Consider the following 20,669-nt stretch of genomic DNA (forward strand, 5'->3'; position numbering starts at 1 on the left):
CACAGCATAGACGTGCACGCCTGGCATGGTGCCGGGCTAGAGCGACTTGGATGAGGGAATGGCGGAACGTCGTGTTCTCCGATGAGTCACGCTTCTGTTCTGTCAGTGATAGTCACCGCAGACAAGTGTGGCGTCGGCATGGAGAAAGGTCAAATCCGGCAGTAACTGTGGAGCGCCCTACCGCTAGACAACGCGGCATCATGGTTTGGGGCGCTATTGCGTATGATTCCACGTCACCTCTAGTGCGTATTCAAGGCACGTTAAATGCCCACCTCTACGTGCAGCATGTGCTGCGGCCGGTGGCACTCCCGTACCTTCAGGGGCTGCCCAGTGCTCTGTTTCAGCAGGATAATGCCCGCCCACACACTGCTCGCATCTCCCAACAGGCTCTACGAGGTGTACAAAGTACAAATGCTTCCGTGGCCAGCGTACTCTCCGGATCTCTCACCAATCGAACACGTGTGGGATCTCATTGGACGCCGTTTGCAAACTCTGCCCCAGCCTCGTACGGACGACCAACTGTGGCAAATGGTTGACAGAGAATGGAGAACCATCCCTCAGGACACCATCCGCACTCTTATTGACTCTGTACCTCGACGTGTTTCTGCGTGCATCGCCGCTCGCGGTGGTCCTACATCCTACTGAGTCGATGCCGTGCGCATTGTGTAACCTGCATATCGGTTTGAAATAAACATCAATTATTCTTCCGTGCCGACTCTGTTTTTTCCCCAACTTTCATCCCTTTCGAACCACTCCTCCTTGGTATTGCATTTGCTCTGTCAGTCAGTGTATTTCATTAATATTATTCGAATTTAGTTACCTGATCATCGCAATTTCTTGAGCTGGTATGCCCTATGTCATTTCCACGTTAGGATTATCTTTGGTGGCTTTAGGATCTGGTGTCAATTTCATTTTTGTTGGCCAGCCCAGAAGTTAGTTCTGTGAGCATTTTTGAACACACAAAACACCACATTTCTTTTTTCAACGTATTTCAGCTAATAGCTGTTGTTTGAAATCAGATATGTCTTCAGTATATACTGAAATGACTGCTAACGTTGGTTGTGGAGAGGGCAGCATGTTGAATTACTTCATGCTACTTCTGGTGTAGGATAATCAGCCAATCTAGGGAGTCCATTACCCTTGGGACACCCAAATGTAAAGTGATTCAGAAAAGGCTGCTTCTCTCAAGTGTATCATGCATGTAAGGTTAGTGTTATATCTTTAAATTTATGTAAATACTGTATGTTGTATTATGTGGTCTTTTATACTCGTATCATCCCAAATGCTGATTGGATCCTCAAATGGCACCACCAAAGGTTATACGTTACAGTGAAACCATAATAACTGATGGTGGTGCCAAAATGAGGCAAACTAGGCAGGATGAGGAGTGAGGTAGGTCACCATTGCTTTCCTCACTGGGCCAGAAAAACCAGCCCTATGAGTTGCACACTTTATAACACTCAGACTTACTAGTCATGCTCCAAATGTCATTACTTGGCACCACCCATACCCCAGCAGCTTCCATACTGCCACAGCCATGAATGAGACTGGACTTTGGTGGAAACTACACTAGTGTCCAAACGTTAAGCATAATCACTAAACGAGGCCATACTACCTGATAGGAATGTCAGACGGATTGCTGAACAAACAGAAGCTGACTCACACTACCATATGTCACACAACTTGTCCAAAAAAAAGTGTCAGAAAGGTTCTGATAGCTAAGGTATACCTCTGACAACAACTAACAAAACTTGGCAATGTCTTCCACAACAAAATATGCTGTTAATAAGGTGTATGGTTACCTCTAACGGCCACACATGCTTCGCAGCGATGTAGCATGCTCTCTATCAGATAGTCCAAGAGCTCTTGTGGCAGTCGATCCAATTCCTCCGAAAGGGCAATGCAAAAGTCTTGTAGGGTCCTTGGTGGAGGCTGACGGGATGCAGTTTGCCTCCCCAATGCATCCCGGGCATGTTCTATAGGATTCCGATCCGCAGATGTCGCTGGCCAGTCCATGCTATGAATGTCTTCCCCAGCCAGAAATTCATCCACCAGAGCGGTGCGGTCGGGCATTATCGTCCGTTAAGAGGAAGTCTGGAACAACCGCACCTCTGAAGAGTCAAACAGGTGGTCTTGGTACCTCATCCCTGTAGCTACGAGCGTTAACAGTGTTCTTCGAACCACCCATGAAGATGTGCAGGTCCGTACGGCCATTCAACATGATGCCACCCCAAACCATGACACTACCACCACCATACTGGTCCCGTTCCACGATGTTCCTGTGGTTGTATCGGCTACCCGTTCTTTCCAGATTAATGTGTGATGGGAATTGTTCTGCAAACTGAAGCGGGATTCATCTGTGAAGAGCACATGCCTTTATTCATTCATGGTCCAGTTTCAATGTTGTTGGCTCCACAGTAAATGGGCACGTCTTTGTGCTGGAGTGAGCGGGACGCACACCGCTGGACGTCGGGCAATCAATCTTGCTGTTCTGACCTCCGGTACACAGTTTGCCGGAAAACGGCAACCCCTGAGACGGCTGCAAGCTCCGCCGACAATTGTCATGCAGGTGCACTCCGATTTCGTCGGGCGGTTGAGACCAGATATCAGTCCTGCTATGGGGTGGTTACCTTTTGTCGACCTGGTACTGGCCTACGACTAACAACTCCTGTATCTCAAAATCATCTCCAAAGCCTGGAAATGACGCTTTGTGGCACATTCAAGGATATGGCAACTTCGGTCTGTGTCTGGCCTTCTTCCAGGTGGCCGAGTATTCTACCATGCAAAACAGAGTCCAAATGGCGTCGTTGTGCCATTATGTTGTCACGTTCACCACGAGGCTACGCTCCGCACACTATAACAGGGCAAATACGACTGAGGGGATATGGGGCACGGGCACTGGCTGTGTTTACCTTGCGGTTATGCCGCTAGTCAAAGCAGCAAACACTCCTTTCCTATACAGAGCAAACACATAAGGTTGGTAGGTGCACATGTCATGCGATTTGCTGTCTATTTCCTGTTGCCCTGCTTACTCGTAACTTATGCTTAATTTTGGACACTAGTGTACATTTTGCTCTGGCCTGTGCCATGAGACAGACACAAAAGTACTGCATCCATCAAGTATTATGTGGCATGAAAATATTAATATAAAGAGGATTTTTCATGGTTTCCCATTTTTACACCAGGAAAATGCTGGGGCTGTATCTTTATTTAGGCTACAGCTGCTTCCCTTCCCACTCCTAACCCTTTCCTTATCCCATCATCGCCATAAGACCTATCTGTGTTGGTGCGACGTAAAGCAGCTTGTAAAAAAAAAAAAAAGTCTACGTGGGTGAGGCTTTAAGAGAATGAATTACTCTGCATTTTATATTTATGCAGATATAGGCCTATATGACCCTGAATTATCTGGCCCTTTTACAGAATCTTTACAGCCTTACAGCGGACTACAGGCTGACAAATATCATTGAAGAACTGCTTTAAAATCATTCGTTGTCGATGTTCAAGGTCAGTGAAGCCATTGAAGATTGCCAAAGAATGGGCAAAGCAGTGTCTTAGTGCCCACTTTGTTCAATATTTACACCAATGACCAACCACTTCCAGAATAAACCAGAAGTTTTTATTCGCTGATGACTTTGCACTGGTTGTCCAGTGTAGAACATTTGATGCCATTGAACATCATCTAAAGGTGGCACTAAAAGAACTTAGTATGTACTACTTCAGCAATCAGCTAAGGCCAAATTCAACAAAGCCACAATTTACTGTTGTCCATTTAAAACACAAGCAGGCTTCTAGGAAACTAGACATGTTATGGCAAGGAGTACATGTAGAAAACGCTGCAAAACCAAAATATTTAGAAGTCATACTGGGTCGTACTCTCACAAGCAATACTGCCTGAACATCAAGCTTAAAGTAAATGGAAGAAACAACATTCTTCGAAAGATAACAGGCTCAACTTGGGGAGCACACCTGCCTACAGTGAAGATCACTGCACTTCTTTTGTTTTATTCTAATTTTTAAAATTTTTTAAAATTGCATTTTATTTTACAATTTGTTTTACATTGCACCAACACGGGTAGGTCTTATGGCGATAATGGGAGAAGAAAGGGCTAGGAGTGGGAAGGGGAAATGGCCATGGCCTTAATTAAGATACAGCACCGGCATTTACCTTGTGTGAAGTGGAAAACCATCTTCAGGACTGCCGACAGTGGGGTTCGAACCCACTACCTCCCGAATACAAGCTCACAGCTGCGCGGCCAACTTGTTCGGTGCAGCAGAATATGCCAGTATGGTATATATCTGCCCATGTAAAGGAAGTGGACAAGGCCCTTAATGAGGCATATAGGTTGATTACAGGATGCTTAAAACCTACACCTGTTATTAAACTTAATCTTTGGCAGGAATTGCCCCTCGTGACATAAGAAGGAAATTAGCTGCAGAAATGGAGATGCAATATTGCTCATCTACGGTCTCATCGTCTCAACGTTCAAGTTGCTAAGAAAGGCTTAATTCGAGAAAGTTTTTTCTTAAAACATGCACAATATTCTATATTCCTCCAAAGGAAATCAGGATTTAATTATGGAGGTCCACATTGTCCAACATACCAAATTGGATTAAGCCATTGGATGAGCTATCTCCAAGAAGTGAAGAGAAGTGGTCCTTCTGGAAATCACTCAGCCGTCTGAGAACTTGAGTGGGAAGATCGAAGACTGTGTTGTAGAAATGAGATTTCTTGACATCTATCAGCCTGTGTGACTGTGGAGAGTTACAGACCATTGATCGTATGTACAACTGTTCTTTTTGTCCTTCATCCTGCTCTACTGAAGAATTAATTTTTGCTGCACCTCGGGCATTGGATGTTGCACTTTATTAGGAAAATGTTATTTAATTTTTTGTATATAGTAAAATCTCGTTAAGACGTTTCTGTAGGGGACAAGAGCATGTTAAGCAAGAACATGTACTATTGAATACACAAATAAAAACTATTCAATAGGGCTATGTAAACACTTGATATGTCTTTTCCAACATGAATGCATTTTACGTCATGTTTGTATGTGTGAAGTGAAAAATATAGGCCATCTCCCGTTTCTAAGGATGAGAGTATTAAAAGGTGTGAAGAAAGACGAGAGAACAAATATGAAAACCTTTTCCACTGGGGCTTTCGAGTATTAAAGGTGTGTAATACACCAGACAACAAATATGAAAACATTTGCACTGGGACCCATAAATATATTATTGCAGATCACACTCCTAAAACAAATGTTAGCTGAAGCCGTATATTTTGGACTAGTGGGCTATTAAACATTATTTCCGTGTCACACTCTTTGACCCTGTATTACTTGGAGGTTAAAGCCGGCCATATGCGAGACTATTACTTCAACCGCCATTTTTGATGCGATAACGCTTCAGTTTGCTTTGATCGACTCAAAAGTGCAAATTTCGACATACGCGCCACCGCTGAAAGATACGGATACCTGTCAGCTTCCTGAATTTTATTTTTGTCTTTGTTATTGTAAGCGATTCCTCAAATTTTTCATTATCGATAACATCTGGAGTACCACAAGACAAATAAGAAACATGCTAGTCAGTTTTGCATGATTATGTTCCTAATCCATAAGTAGGCTATCACGCAACATTCGCTACCGTTTACTGTATCACTCAACACAGTATTATTTTCTAACTTCTGAATGGAATGTGAAATACAAGCACAAACAGGCTTACTGGGTTATTCAGCAATATCACTGAAAACCAGCCAGCAAAATTGAACTTTACTGATGCCAATGGCTTGCTCCCTGAAGGTGTAATTTACCCCTGTAAAGTTCAGGAATTCAAGGCCATTTCTCGTTTTAGCAATATTTTCCCTTACCTGCCTTCTGCGGGTGATTTTTTCTTCCATGTGGTTATTTCTAGCCAGGTGCAGCCTTTGTAAGAAGGCAGACCCTTCGATGAGGGTGGGCAGCATCTGCCATGTATAGGTAACTGCGCGTTATTGTGATGTAGGATAGTGTTATGTGTGGTGTGTGAGTTGTAGGGATGTTGGGGACAGCACAAACACCCAGCCCCCGAGCCATTGGAATTAACCAATGAATGTTAAAATCCCTGACCCGGGACCCTCTGAACCGAAGGCCAGTACATTGACCATTCAGCCAACGAGTCGGACCCTTCTGTGGTGAGGGCTGTTATCTGTGTTGGAAATTGCGTTTCTTTCACAAGGGATGACAGAGTGAAGTTTCAAGGCTAGCAAAAATGTGATCATACTAAGCAGTAATAGCAAAAATCAGTGGTGTGATAAGCAAGGTATTTTTATATAGATTTAATATGACATGAATCAGGACTTCAATTTGACGACGTGTTAAGTGAGGAAAATTCTTAATGAGGAATGCACTAGTGAGGTTTCACTATATTACCACTCTAATGTAATTTATATGTATGTCGTTTCTGACACGAGTAAATGAAATTTTAAATTTCTTGTCCTTTTTTAGGAAGCAGTGCATTCTTTCAGAAAGTCGCTTCGACTTCCTAAAAGAATTAGTCGCTAATATTCCAGATGTGGCAAATTCTGATGTTGAAGAACCAAGTGGCCCTCCAGTGACATCTCCATCACGAGGAATCAATTTTCAGAACTTCCCAGATGACGTGAGGTAATTTTTTCTGATATAATAAGAATGTAATGTCTGCCCATACATTTGATTTACTTTTTGTAGCAATTTTGGGAGGGTTTGTAGTACATATGCTTCAGAAATATGTATAATTTTTTTATAGTTTTGTCTCCCTGTCATTCTGTTTATATTGAATAAACACAAAACTGCCTATCCATTTTGCAAGCAACTTGCTAGCATTCGAGACATCTAGAATTTTTTTTACACTTCTCAATCTCTAAAGTAGGAGCTGAGGAATAACATTTTTAACCTCGAGAATACCACCTCTCAGTTAGAAGGGAAGTCAGTAAGGAGGTCAGTGACCTCTCAGAGCACTGATACCATGCCCAGGTGCACTGTTGGTTTCTTGCTAACAATAGCTGTTGTGCTTTGTACCTTCTTGCTTTCTGCTCGCTGTATAAAGTGCAAAGCGATTCAAGCTAAACTCATTCACATCCTTTATATGTGCACTGACTGCCAGACTGTCTTTTCTGATTGTTGTTTCACTGAGATCTTTTAATTTAAATTTCTCACATCTATTCCTAAGGGAATTCTGACACAGCACTTCTTGTTGTTGTAAGAGTCCAGTTTTAGTAGTATACCGTTTCAAGGCTTACATGTCGGAAAGTTAAGACCCTTCTTAATGTTATCAAGGCCATTATATTGATGAAATGTGGCAAAAGTGAATGTGTGTTTATACCACGTTTTTCCCCAATACGTAACAATAGTCTGTTCCAATTTAAAGGGCTTTAGTTCCCATTAAGTGCCTGCTTTGATATGACAATAAATAAGTCTGTAGGGTCAAGTTTGAGCAACTTAGAGAACTGAATGCTTTTCACGTGGGCAGCTGTATGTTGCTTGCTCTAGAGTGGGCACATACAAAAACCATTACAGTTCCACAGAAAACATTACCAATGAGACTGCTGATGTGTAAGGAAGCTGTATAGTGAAGGTAATTAAAAAATAAAACCAATAATAGCTAGGACTATAGAAAGAGTTGTGACGTACGCACACGGCCCACAGATGTGTGACAAAATTATAACGTGGCGGGTCACTTTAATATTAATATAAATAAATAAAATCTCATTGTTTCTCCTTAAACAATATCCCATGGGCGCCAGCCTTCAAGCTTATGGCTTGAAAACGATAGTTGGTAATTAATAATAATAATAATAATAATACGTAATGAGACTCAAAAAGCTCCCAGGGGTGAGGTGACGGAACACAAATCATTAAGTACACTAACTTGGAATTTAAGGAACATTAATAATAATTTCAGAAAATACAAATTAAAACAACTATTTATTAGGATGAAAAACGTGACGTAACGGTGTATTAACGAAATCTGAACTTACGGAAGCAAAAGAAAAATTAAATGAAATGACTTCTAAGAACATGAATTGTAACGCGTAGACTTGCAGTAATTTAAGCCATTAGCTCACCATTTGTAGACTCTGTTATCTAGGAGCTGATGATTGATGATGGATCTCTTGTACCGGCTGCGTCATCTGTTGTTGGATTCCAGTTCTACTTCTGCTTTTTCTGCCTTTAACACTTCCTACTGTACTCCTTACATAAAGTTGTAATGAGTCCTAATTTTAAATGCAAAACCACCATGGGTTATTTTCATGGAGAGAATACACTTCTATTCTTCCGTATTACGGAACAGTAGCGTAACTAAATTCATAATAAAAGTTCTCCTCCCCTATACTAGTCAAAACCGGTCTCCCGTTGACTACCTCTCGTCATTGAGATAACAGATCCCAATGAGAGTAACTTTTGAGTAGTATATACTCGGATGCGAAGTGAATTAAGTTTAAATCTTCTCCGATGTGCAGACGTAGAATCGTAGTAAGAGTGTCTTCCAAGAGTGTCTCTGTGTCTAAGAGTAAGAAAAAGAATGTCCTCTCCAGCTCTTGTCTTCGAAGTATATAGGTTCAAAAGTCTCCCTCCATCAGCCATATCACATGGTCCAGTAAGATTCGAGGTCTCATCCCTTCTCCTATGTATTGCTGTGAATCCATCACGTTGCTTCATTACGTCCATTCACATAGGCTGAACTTTCCTGCAAAATCAAAGCGTCAGGTAGCGAACTTCGAAAAGTCAGCGTTCATAATGTTTCAACTGTCTCTTCAGAAGGTGGAGAGGGTAAGGTCTCTCGTAACCTTGATGACGTACATTTCCTGGAAATGGGCTGAAATTAGCCTGCTGACTCTGGTCACCTCACGACGGCTATTGGAAAATTTACTGCAAGCTATTAATATGAATGATGTTGAAATACTTTACCCAATATGTGGTTCGTTCAGAATACGTTATAGCTGCGATACAAAGAAATGAAATGATGTGAAATGGATTATTAAAACCTTATATATACATATTAATTTAAAAATGACCTATCAGTGATTAAATATATACACATTATCAATTAATTAGACAGCATTGTGCTAAAATATTTTATTTGTATTCCATGTAACGACCTAACCTGTACAGTGTAAATATTTTGGTAACATAGGGTATTTGTAACAACTAGATTTCATTTCTATATTACTGGAACTGTCCAGAATGTTGTGACATGAATTTTTGAACAGGGTGTGTTGGCCTTTGTTAGTTATGTATTCTAGAAAGTATGTTCTGACTGTTCTGGAAATGGAAGATTTGCGATCGTGTGTATTCGAGAAAGTTATTTAAACATCGCGACTGAAGTAGGAGTTGTGATTGGTGAAGCTAGGTAGCGATAGGTGGGCTCCTGCGTTCTGATTGGCTACTCCAAGGCCAGGGTTCCCCTTTTTAAAGAGAGCAAGGCAGCATTTCATGGTCTGTCTGTTCTTCTATCTCTTGACTGTGCGACGCCTCACTACCGGGATAGGCCATTTTAGGGTAAGCACTCTTGATTTCTGTTCAACCTTAAATTTCATTTAATGTTCGCTTGCTTTTCATATAGGAGTTTGCCCTAACCTCACCCAGACTCGCCACTCAATTATTTCTGATGCCTTTAGCTTTTTAGCTGGGCTTGCCTGTTTGCTTTCGAGGCATTCCCCTTTCCTTGTTTCGCTAAACATGTAAATTGTTGTTTTATGTATTTACCTTGGGGTTTTATCTCTAGTAGTTCCGTGTCACTTGACACACGCTAGTTATCCACTGCCCCGCAACAGAAGTGTTTTTAGTGTGTGACCAGTTTGAACTGGCCTCTGCGCCAAGTTTAGATATTTCTGATTTTACCCTTTTTCAATTATGTTGTTATTTTGAAAGGTACGTTTAACTTCACTCTAAATTGTAAAAACATATTACGACTTGGGCTGTAACTAGATGCACGGTATTTGCTTGACTCTTTGAACTTGTAGGAAGCTATTGTCAAGGAACATCCAATTTGTGTGTCTCAAGGAACATGTAATTTGTACCTTACAACCCATGTATCGGTATTTTCTGTGTGGCTGAATTTGTTCAGAATTATTTTGTAAAGTCTGTTTGTAAATTATATTTTTTAAAATGAAGGATCACGTTTTGTTTTTTTGTTTTTTCGGAAACTGCAACCGTGCCATTGGTAGGTTCCCAGCCCCTTTCCACGTTCCTGGTTTATTATCTTCAAGTTGGCCCTACTGATATTTACCAGTGTTGTTATCGGCGGAGTTCCGCGTAGTTCATCAGACATTTTATCATGTGTGTAGTGGTCTTTGGTACTGTGTAATTGCACTTTTCTTCCTCTCTTAACTGTGTTTGGTGTAACCGCTGAAGTAACAGTTAGAGAATTCCTTCCTTTGTATTTTTTTGGCATTTTATTAGCCTTCCGTGGTGTGGAAAATTCTGAGGCATTTTGAGATGTGCAAAGCCTTGAGGCATTTATCACATTCTTATTGGATAAATTAGACGCTTTTGTTTGCAAAGCAATGGCAAACCACGTCACTCCTCATCGTGACTTGAATGCCACCTTTTTTTTAACCACATCACTTTTGGTGGTGCTGTTTGTTGATCTAACCTGCCTCCAGGCTGAAGCCATGACAGATTAATATTGGAGCTATACCATTAATTCCAAAAAATGCATTTTCTAATCGTTTGCCACCTTCCCCCACCCCTCATTTTCACTTTTTTTTTTACCAAGCGAGTTGGCTGTGCGGTTAGGGTTGTGCGGCTGTGAGCTTGCATTTGGGCGATTGTGAGTTTGAACCCCACTGTTAGCAGCCCTGAAGATGATTTTCCATGTTTTCCCATTTTCACACCAGGCAATTGCTAGGGCTGTACCTTACGTAAGGCCACAGCCGCGTCCTTCCCACTCTGAGCCATTTCCTATACTCGTTGCCATAAGACCTATCTGTGTCAGTGCAACGTAAAGCAAATTGAAAAAAATGTTTTTTTTTTTACTTGAACATGATTTACTGCCCCACAACTTTGTGTTTGTTATTTCAGTATTTTCTAATTTACTGTTGATTTTCTCTGAACTGTCTCTTTCACCACTACCATTTCACAGTTCTCCAAAATCTGACATTTCTGACTCTCTCTTGTGCCTCTGTTCACAATTTCACATATACTTATTATTTAGTATATGGCATAAAAACATATATACAGTATATAGGGGCCGATGACCTTCGATGTTAGGCCCCTTTAAACAACAAGCATCATCATCATAACATAATTGAATATATTACAATAACAAGAAAACAATATTTCATATAAGAATGTCCAGCCTTCCACCCACTTTAACACTGCCTCTGATGGTATAAAGAAATCAGCTCAGCTACACAAGTAATCTTGCAGCTGCCAACGATGTGAGCGATGGTTTGCCATGGGGCACCACAGTCGTATTCTGGTGAAGTTGTGCAATTCCACTTGTAGAGTGAGTCCCTGCATCTTCCATGGCCTGTTCGACCTCGGTTAAGAGTGACCCACTGCCTGCGCGGTAGATGGAATCCAAATTTCAGAATGTCATCCCTTGCTAACGTCTGCTTTCATGTGCTTTCCCATTTTCACACCATGCAAATGCTGCAGCTGTACCTTACTAAGGCCATGGTCGCTTCGTACCCAGCCCTAGTGACTTCCTATCCCGTCATCGCCATAAGACCTATCTGTGTCAGTGCGATGTAAAACAAATAGAAAAACCTGTCTTCTGTGCAACATTATTTGGGATGGAGACCGCCATGACAGGGATTCGCTCAGTGTCGAATCAATGTGAATAAGTCAAGATAATGAAACACAGCTTTTCTTTGTGAAAGAGCAGTTCTTCCTCTTCAAATGGTAAATAACATGTCATGCTATCTCTGGAAGAACACCAGGAATACATGCTAAAATATTTTATATGTAGTGTCCCATGTGCTATCGCACAGCTGTGAATATATGCAAATGAGTTAAAATATAGATATGAAACTGACATGAAATATATAAAAGTATGTGCGAGAGTAAATTAATAACTCAAAAATGATAACCACTCGGAAGAGAAAGACATGTTAGTCTACACACAACAGTGAAGAAACAAGTTTACTACTGTACTAAGGCATACTAAGTGTTTAACGCTTTGGAATTGATCAATGGAACATTTGTAATGTCTGCTTATTGACATTTAATAGCTTGCAGTCATTTCAGTAGTTAAGAGTATTTTAAATTTACGTAAGAGTAGCTCAATTCCTAAAACTTTTTGAATGTAAATAATTTGGCAAGTTATTTCATAAGTAATACTTGAATGTCCTCATGACTGCTGGTTTTTATGCAAAGTCAGGAGATAATGAAAAATAGGTATCACCATTGAACTTTGTCAACAAGATGTTTATGAGATTTGTGTGTGTGTGGTCATTGTTTATTCAAACCCAAATATCACAGCTGATGAGAGAGTATTGATCTATATTCCAAGTTCATGAGTATTTTTCTCTTCTCCTTTGCCAGTCATTATAACTCCATATTTTGCCTAAATCCTTTCTTTAGAGTTTTTTGCTTGGTCAAAGATAGTCGTCCTCTCTCTTTCCTTCTGATCCTGTAGCTACTTGACTTTCTATCATGGCCTGCAAGTTTTTTTGCTCAGATGCCCCTTAACCCAGTCTTGTCATTTGACAGTTATGATCACATCAAATTAAGGCAAATGAGTCACTTGACAAGCTCAACTTGCAGGGCTACACTACTTAGTATAAATGCTCACAGTTCAAATTCTAACCCATATATCTCTCTTCTATGCATTCTGAAATTAATGGTAGACTTGTGATTTCGTATATTTTCTAACCTAACTCTCACCCCTCGTGCCTTATTTTGGTGTCTTTATTCACATTCTTTCTTGACCTCATTTGAAATTGTGGTGTTGAAAACGTGTAGTCGCGTGGATGAAGAAAAGATAAGAAATTCCCTTGGAATTGTTTGACATTGGACACAAAGGTAGTAATTTTACTGATGAATCATTCCGTGAAAATAATTCTCACCATGCTGATTACTGATAGTAGTATTGAGAGGGAAGAAAGTGCCCTGAAAGCACACTCGCTTGATGATGTAAATGGAACATAGTGACTAGAATTGGACAAAAAGAACTGGACAAAACTAACAAAAGTAAAATGTTATTTACCCATTTACCAAGGATAGTGGAGTTGATAAAGATTTAAAGACGTGCAACCACCATACAAACATTTGATTTTTGGTATGGCATGTTTGTTCTACAAAATTACTAATTGAATCGATACACATAATTATGACGTGCTGGTCCCTGAAAGCATACTTTCATAATGATGTAAAGGAAACAAAGTGACCTGAACTGGACAAAAACTGACACAAACCCCATTATTTACATATTTACTGGCTATGGTGGAGTAATAATGATTTACTTGACAGTTTGAGATGCAGCCGTCATCCAAACATTCCATTTTCCTGAAATGGTATGGAACCTATGTTCGATAAAATTTCGAACAAGAGACAAAACAACTGAACAGTCCTGGCAGAAGAAATTTGGAGGATTTGCATATATCCTCAACAGAAGAGAATATCACCAAAAGGTGTGTTGTTTGCTACAGGCAGGGAAAAGAAGTGAAAGTTCTTAACATAATAAAATGCGTGGTGTTGCTCTTCATTTAGAAGAAACCGAGCAAGTGGCTATGCGGTTTGGGTCATATGGCTGTCAGCTTGTATTCGGAAGTTAGTGGGTTCAAACCCCACTGTCGGCAACCCTGGAGATGGTTTTCCATGATTTTTCCATTTTCACACAGGCAAATTGCTGGGGCTCAGTTAAGGCCACAGTTGCTTCTTCCCCACTCCTAGCCCTTCCTTTCCCGTCATTGCCATAAGACTATCTGTGATGATGCAACGTAAAGCAAATGGTTTGGGATCTGGACTGGAACAAAATGATGGAAGAGAAATGGTGTAAGGAGAGAGGAAGATCGAGAAGTGCCATAAATGCCCCAACCTGGTAGGAGGTGGATAAGGGGAAAGTAGGATGATATATATACTGTCCCCTATTTCCCGGTGAAGCTCAACCAACGCACGAGAGATCCCGAGGTAGACCGTTCGTTAGCGGTCTGTCTGTATTTTTGGAGGCAAATTATAGGACAAGGATTGACGACATAAAAGAAATGAACAGTTTAAAAACATAGGCTCAATATTTATTATAATATGCACAAAATAATCATAACTAACAAATGAATTATTCTTGCTGCTGCTAGTTTTCACCCTCACGGAGCTAAGGCCATTGAATTAATTTACAAAATAACTGTTTCTGATCTTGAACATTGTAGACATTGGATTGTTATGAAATAATAAAATAAAAATCAGCCTTCCATTGGCTTGAAAATTAAAATTAAAGTGGATGAACTCCATCCTAAACCATATTTGATCTCATATATTCGAAGGCTTAATTTCGCTTATCTCACTTTAAACAAAATAAAATGCTAAATTTCACTAAAATGAGTGATGGATAACCATGGTATCCTTTCTACAGCTCTCTCTGTACAATATTTATAAATCTACATTACTTTCTATAATTGCTGATATATCTTTAACAACACATGCAGATATTATTTAAGTTACTTGAATATTTGAGTAATATTAATACTCTTGAAAAATTCACAAATGACTTACTTAAAGTTAATAACGTTGTTATATGACATTATAATCAATGTTAGTCGTTAAAATAACAATTCATCTCTTGAAAATCGTTAAATGAATGAATTGGACTTACGCGTATCGTTACATGAATTAACATTTCAAACATTTCTTTTAATTTTACACACTTGCTTATGCTTGATTTTGAAAATGATATGATCTTATTCGCTTATTCAGATCACGTTATTAAATACTTGAATCTAACTTTGCATAGAAATTATTCAACAATAATCAAAGAAATGAACCAAAAACACAGACAACACTGGAATAACCTGACCCACCGTGCTGAACACGTGGTCAGATTAAGAACCACATTTCAAGAATAACATTTCAAAACTCATCTAAAGCTACTTCACACACACACGCACACACATATAGGATTCACAGATTTTATATACAAAATTTACACATGGATCCTAGGTTTTTATTTTATGATTATTATCCTAAATTACGGTCGAATGGACTAGGCAGATGAACCTCAGTTGAGTTAAACATGTTCAACAAATTATATGACTTGTGACAGAATTGGAAAAATCACTTCAATAAGCATTATAGTGGCATTACAACAATGAACTCCTCAAAATTCCAAAATTTCATTCTGAAGATTCGATAGAACAATAATCACGCATGTCGCTTGGGTTAAAACTGATACCACCGAGCTCGATAGCTGCAGTCGCTTAAGTGTGGCCAGTATCCAGTATTCGGGACATAGTGGGTTCGAACGCCACTGTCGGCAGCCCTGAAGGTGGTTTTCCGTGGTTTTCCATTTTCACACCAGGCAAATGCTGGGGCTGTACCTTAACTAAGGCCACGGCCGCTTCCTTCCCACTCCTAGCCCTTCCCTGTCCCATCGTCGCCATAAGACCTATTTGTGTCAATGCAATGTATAGCAAAAAAAAAAAAAAAAAAAGTAGAAAGAAAACTGATACCAATTATCTCGTAAACATATGAAATATCACTCAACACGTGCTCCACGTTTATCCCGGAAAGCATTGTAACCCGTGATACATGCTTCCGAAATTCAATAAATATCCCACAGGACTACCATATTCCAGGCAAATTATACAATAATAGAGCACACATTAAATATTCCACCAGAAAAATTCTAATCACATTTATCACTCATGACCATTAAAAATCTTATTTAACCCGATCTTAATGTCTTATTATTTTTATTAGCAGTGATTTTTAAATCTATCGTCAGTATCTGAATTAATGTTCAAATATGAAGTCACAATCTGTATAATCATAGAATATTGTATATTTCTCTATTCAATACGGAACAATCATGAAATTTTAAACTTTAAACGTAGAATAATGCACAAGATGAAACACAAGTAGAATTTACTAGGTGGAATACAACCCAAATCGAATTCCACAATGCTTCATTTAAAAAAAATCTGAAATAATTATTGAAGTTCCCATTTATCCAGGAAGTCACTTATTATTTAGACATGACTTTTAAATAATTGCCTAGAGATTGAGATATTCTCGGAAGACAAATGTGCACTAATACATCACAACTCACATTCACTCATTCAAATACTACCTTAACCAAGTTAAGATGAAATTGGAAAAATATCGCTAATTTACACAAATCTACTAGAAATTTTAACTAAGCGAAGATCGTTCTATTTTCTACAAAGATGGACAGGAAACTATTATAAATGTGTACTCAAATTTGATGATGTAGCTCGATTCCCGGGGCGGTCTATTCTGCTCCCATATTGAAGAAGTCCGTCCCGTGCTCCTTTGATGTTAGAAATGCGTACATCGTAGAAGCACATGGTAACAGCTAAGTCCAAATCCCTCATTGAATGAAATGCTCCTCTTGATGGAAGGGTAGACATCCTGAAGTAGATGTCAGTCTTGCGTTGGTTGATGGCCTCTTCTTTCTTCAAAATTATTGTTAGGTGAAACTGACACAAAGAAATTTTAGTAGAAGTCCGTGTTAGACCAGGCGGAATTGTTTAAATGCAGAGGGAACTTAACTCGACTTGTGTGCATTCGTAGAATCCCAGAAGTAAGGTGCTGATTAAGGCAAATTCTGAGGATTTATAGCGTCTCACTCGAAGGTGGCTCTCATTTTTATGATTATTGGTTCGTAATTGAACTCCGTAATTGGCTGGAATTGTTCTGGAAGTTACATGAGCGAGCGAGCAGAAACACTAGGCAGAGCGCAACCTTGAAACAGGCCAGTTTGTCACGTGATCACCACATGTTATCGATCGATGAGGTGAGGCGAAAAATCAATACTCTGGACCCTCAAAAACCTGTTAAGCAGTTGACTGAATGGTAAAGCCGATTGTCACAAAATAAGGTTTAACACAACTCCCACAATGACTAAATGTCACTGGTGATTGTGGGCACATAATTAAACACTTACTAGGCACAAAATTGACGGGGACAATGCATACCTCAAAACGTTCTTCTAAATGATGTATCAAGCAACGTAACTGGTGAGTTCATATGTTTGCTATTATACGTATGAAATTTCAGAGCAGATCTTTTTTTTTTTTTTTTTTCAAGTTGTGTTTGTCACACCAGCACGGATAGGTCTTATGGCGACGATGGGAGAGGAAAGGATTAGGAGTGGGAAGGAAGCGATCGTGGCCTTAATTAAGATACAGCCCCAGTATTTGCCTGGTGTGAAAATGGGAAACCACGGAAAACCATCTTCAGGGCTGCCGACAGTGGAGTTCAAACTCACTATCTCCCGAATAATGGATACTGGCCGCACTTAAGCAACTGCAGCTATCGAGCTTGGTGAGCAGATCTTTGTTGGTTGACTTTGTGTGATTCTTTTATATGTTTGCATTAGACCTAGGATTTTTGGGCGCTAAAATTTGTATTTTAGGTGCCTAAAATAAGCTCTCAAATATGTAAAAATAGGTTCTAAAAATATGTTTTAGGCAGCTTCAATTTTACGTATTTTAATAAGCACTTATCAATTAAAATACCATTTTTATTTTTCTAAATTGATAATAACTCTAATAATTGCATACAGGTAATAAGGCAATAACATGTTAATACAATATTTCACATACACTATGGTTCACCACATTTTTGAGTTTTTATCTGTAAATATAATTAAAACATTGAATTACAAGCACGTTACTACCCATAATTTGATGCACAGTAAATCACTAACACTTTTTCTAGATTTTCTGTTGTGAAACTGCACCACTTGTCTGACAACACTAGCTTGTAGGCTGAGAAAGTACGCTCAACGCCAACAGAGGTTACAGGGCTGTATTTGAATTTTGGTGCAAAACATGGGGAGATGTCACATTCAACATTAGTTTTGCCAATCAAAACATCAGCCACAGCACGAAGCGTTGACAGTCCTGGGTTCTTCTGTAGTACTTTATTAAGCTTGTCCCGAATTCTGTCCCCAGCGAGGTCTGGAGCTAAGCTGATTTTTTCTTTCACCTCTTCTTACAAATCCAATTGTTCGTAAACAGGTTTCCCGGAAGACTCGAGTGCAGAAATAACAGGGACCAAAATAGTATAATGGGACCTGATGTAGGCAATTTCTTGAGAAATGGTTACATCCTTTAGAACATTTTTGGCCAAAGTGATGCACGTGGCATCTTCATTTAGGGCAAGAACAAAACTTCTGATTGCATCAAAATGTTCACTGTAGTATACAATGGCCTGAAGCCAGCACGTAAGGATGGGTTCTGGTGGCAGTAGAAGATCAGGTAATTCATTGCGGAACAACTGGATTCGTGTGGGAGCCTTTACAAAAATTTTCTTAGTGGAGGAGATTCATCTTGTTGGCTCGAGGAAATTCGGCATGCATCTGCTTAGCCATGCGATTCATAGCATGAGCAAGACAAGTGACTTGAATCAAAGCAGGGTAAAATTACTTTCAGCAACATAACAGCAGCAGTCATGTAGGCGGCTGCATCAGTAAATATAAGAAGCACCTTATTTTCGTTCATGTTATTGGGGAAAAACACCTTGAGACCTTTATTTACAAACTGAGCAACTGTCTCCTGATTGGTTTTAGTTAACTGTCTGCTGCAGATCAAATATGGCGAACACAGCGTATCGGGATCTAATTTTCCGACTATTTAATGGACATTATAATGACCTAGAGTGTCAGTAGTCTCATCAACAGAGATCCAGATGTATGAGTCTCCTATATTTTCCCTTATCCGCCTGACTGTGTCTTCGTAAAGAGTGTCCAGGTAGTTTTTTCTTAAAGTTGATTTGGATGGAATGTTCCGATGACAATATTTTTGTAAAAAACTTTTGAAGGAAGTATTTTGAAATGAGTTGAAGGGAATATTTGCCGACACAAGAGACATGTTGACTAAGATGCGATCGCCTTTCACTGGACACCTGGAAACAATGACACCTATAAACACTCGCAAATATTGTGTAAACCATTCAAATATATAGGCCAGATGAAAATATGCACAGAAGACTATTCAAATTCATAGGGCCTTGTAGCGCTTCCCGATCCCTCCATTAGACATGTAACCTGGACCTTTAAGTGACGCAGTAGAGGTAATAATTCCATGTGACTATTCCTATCCTGGTCCAGCCTTTGTAAGACAGACCCTTCAACGAGGGTGGGTGGCATCTGCCGTGTACAGGAAACTGCGTGCTTCTTTGGTAGAAGATAGTATTGTGTGCAAGTTTCAGGAATGTTTCAGACAGTACAAATACACAGTCCCCGAACCAGAGGAAATTACCATTTAAGGTTTAAATCTCTGATCCGGCCAGGAATCGAACCCAGGGCCCTCTGAATCGAAGGCGACTATGCTGACCATTCAACCAAGGAGCCGAACACAGTAGGGGTGAATTTAGTTAATTTCTTTTCCTGTTTTGTTATGTTCGGTTAGATTATGTTGGCCAACATTTTTGTTGCTACTGGTACTGATGGCTGAATTCCGTGTTTTTTTCCTCCCTACATTTACTGTATGCTTATTTAAAAAAACTATTGCTGTATATATTTACAATGTGTATAATCTGTCATACACTTCCTACAATTGATAAAAGTGCACATCTAATTTTTTTACAATTTCCACCTCGTATTTTTAGGTTCCCTATGGCAGCATGATATTTTCATTTTTCAATACGTTTGTACTATTATTCCTCTTCTAAAACCTGCTTGAAAATTTGCCTTTCTCTGAAATGAATAGACCTTACAGTACCACACAAACATGGCCAGTTTTTAACGATTCTATAAACAAAAAATCAAGGGATCGGGATGCGCTGCAATCCCAAATTCATATTTACTGTTATACTTTGTTTAGTGTATGTATGTTGAATTGATGTATAAAATGTATAAAACATAATACAACAGAGAGATAGAACGCATACATATTAAGTACGACTCTCACACCAAAGTACGTACTTCAGAGTGAAATATAAAACAAATTTCACTTACCTCTTTGCTGCAAACGTCGCAGAATATAATTTTAACATCTGACGTGAAATGGGGAAACTCCTGCAACCACTGTTTAATTAAGGATGTCTTGGAAGCTGCCACTTTCGGCATAATCATTGAGCAAACAGACGCACTGAAGGTTTCTCACAGAATGGAATGAAGAGTTTCGTTTCCAGCAGGTCAGTGGACACTGTCCCCCACCTCGTGACACACAGACTAAGGGACAAAGGGAGTATTCACAGCGGGAGGTTCTTAAGGGCTGCTGGGGAACGGTGGTTTACATCTTCACATTTTGTCTGAAAAGAATATCAAGAAAATACTATTCAAGATACTGATAAAGAGTCGGCAAATATTTAAGTTTCTCCGATTAAATTAAAAGCGTTTTTAATCAATTTAGGGATAAAATATAGGAATATAGGCAAAACAGGTTCTAATGCCAATTTAGGCATTTTTAGGCACTATAGAACCACCGTTTCTAACCTTATAAATACATGAAACATGTAAATACAACTTCATTTTAAGTTATCCCTTAAAGAACAAAATAGGTTTTTGCCTAAAATCCGAGGTCTAGT

At 39.5% G+C, this 20,669-nt stretch overlaps 1 protein-coding gene across 1 annotated transcript in view; it reads left to right on the plus strand.

Annotated features, from left to right (window-relative positions):
• LOC136877371 (dr1-associated corepressor) overlaps nt 1-20,669 on the plus strand; it is an 88,179-nt gene that overhangs the window by 59,684 nt on the left and 7,826 nt on the right. Inside the window, exon 4 of the mRNA XM_067151350.2 lies at nt 6,480-6,638. Coding sequence (XP_067007451.2) covers nt 6,480-6,638 — 159 coding nt within the window. The remainder of the gene's footprint in view (nt 1-6,479; nt 6,639-20,669) is intronic.

The sequence above is a fragment of the Anabrus simplex genome, chromosome 7 (assembly GCF_040414725.1).
Source record: "Anabrus simplex isolate iqAnaSimp1 chromosome 7, ASM4041472v1, whole genome shotgun sequence".
Lineage (NCBI taxonomy): Eukaryota > Metazoa > Arthropoda > Insecta > Orthoptera > Tettigoniidae > Anabrus > Anabrus simplex.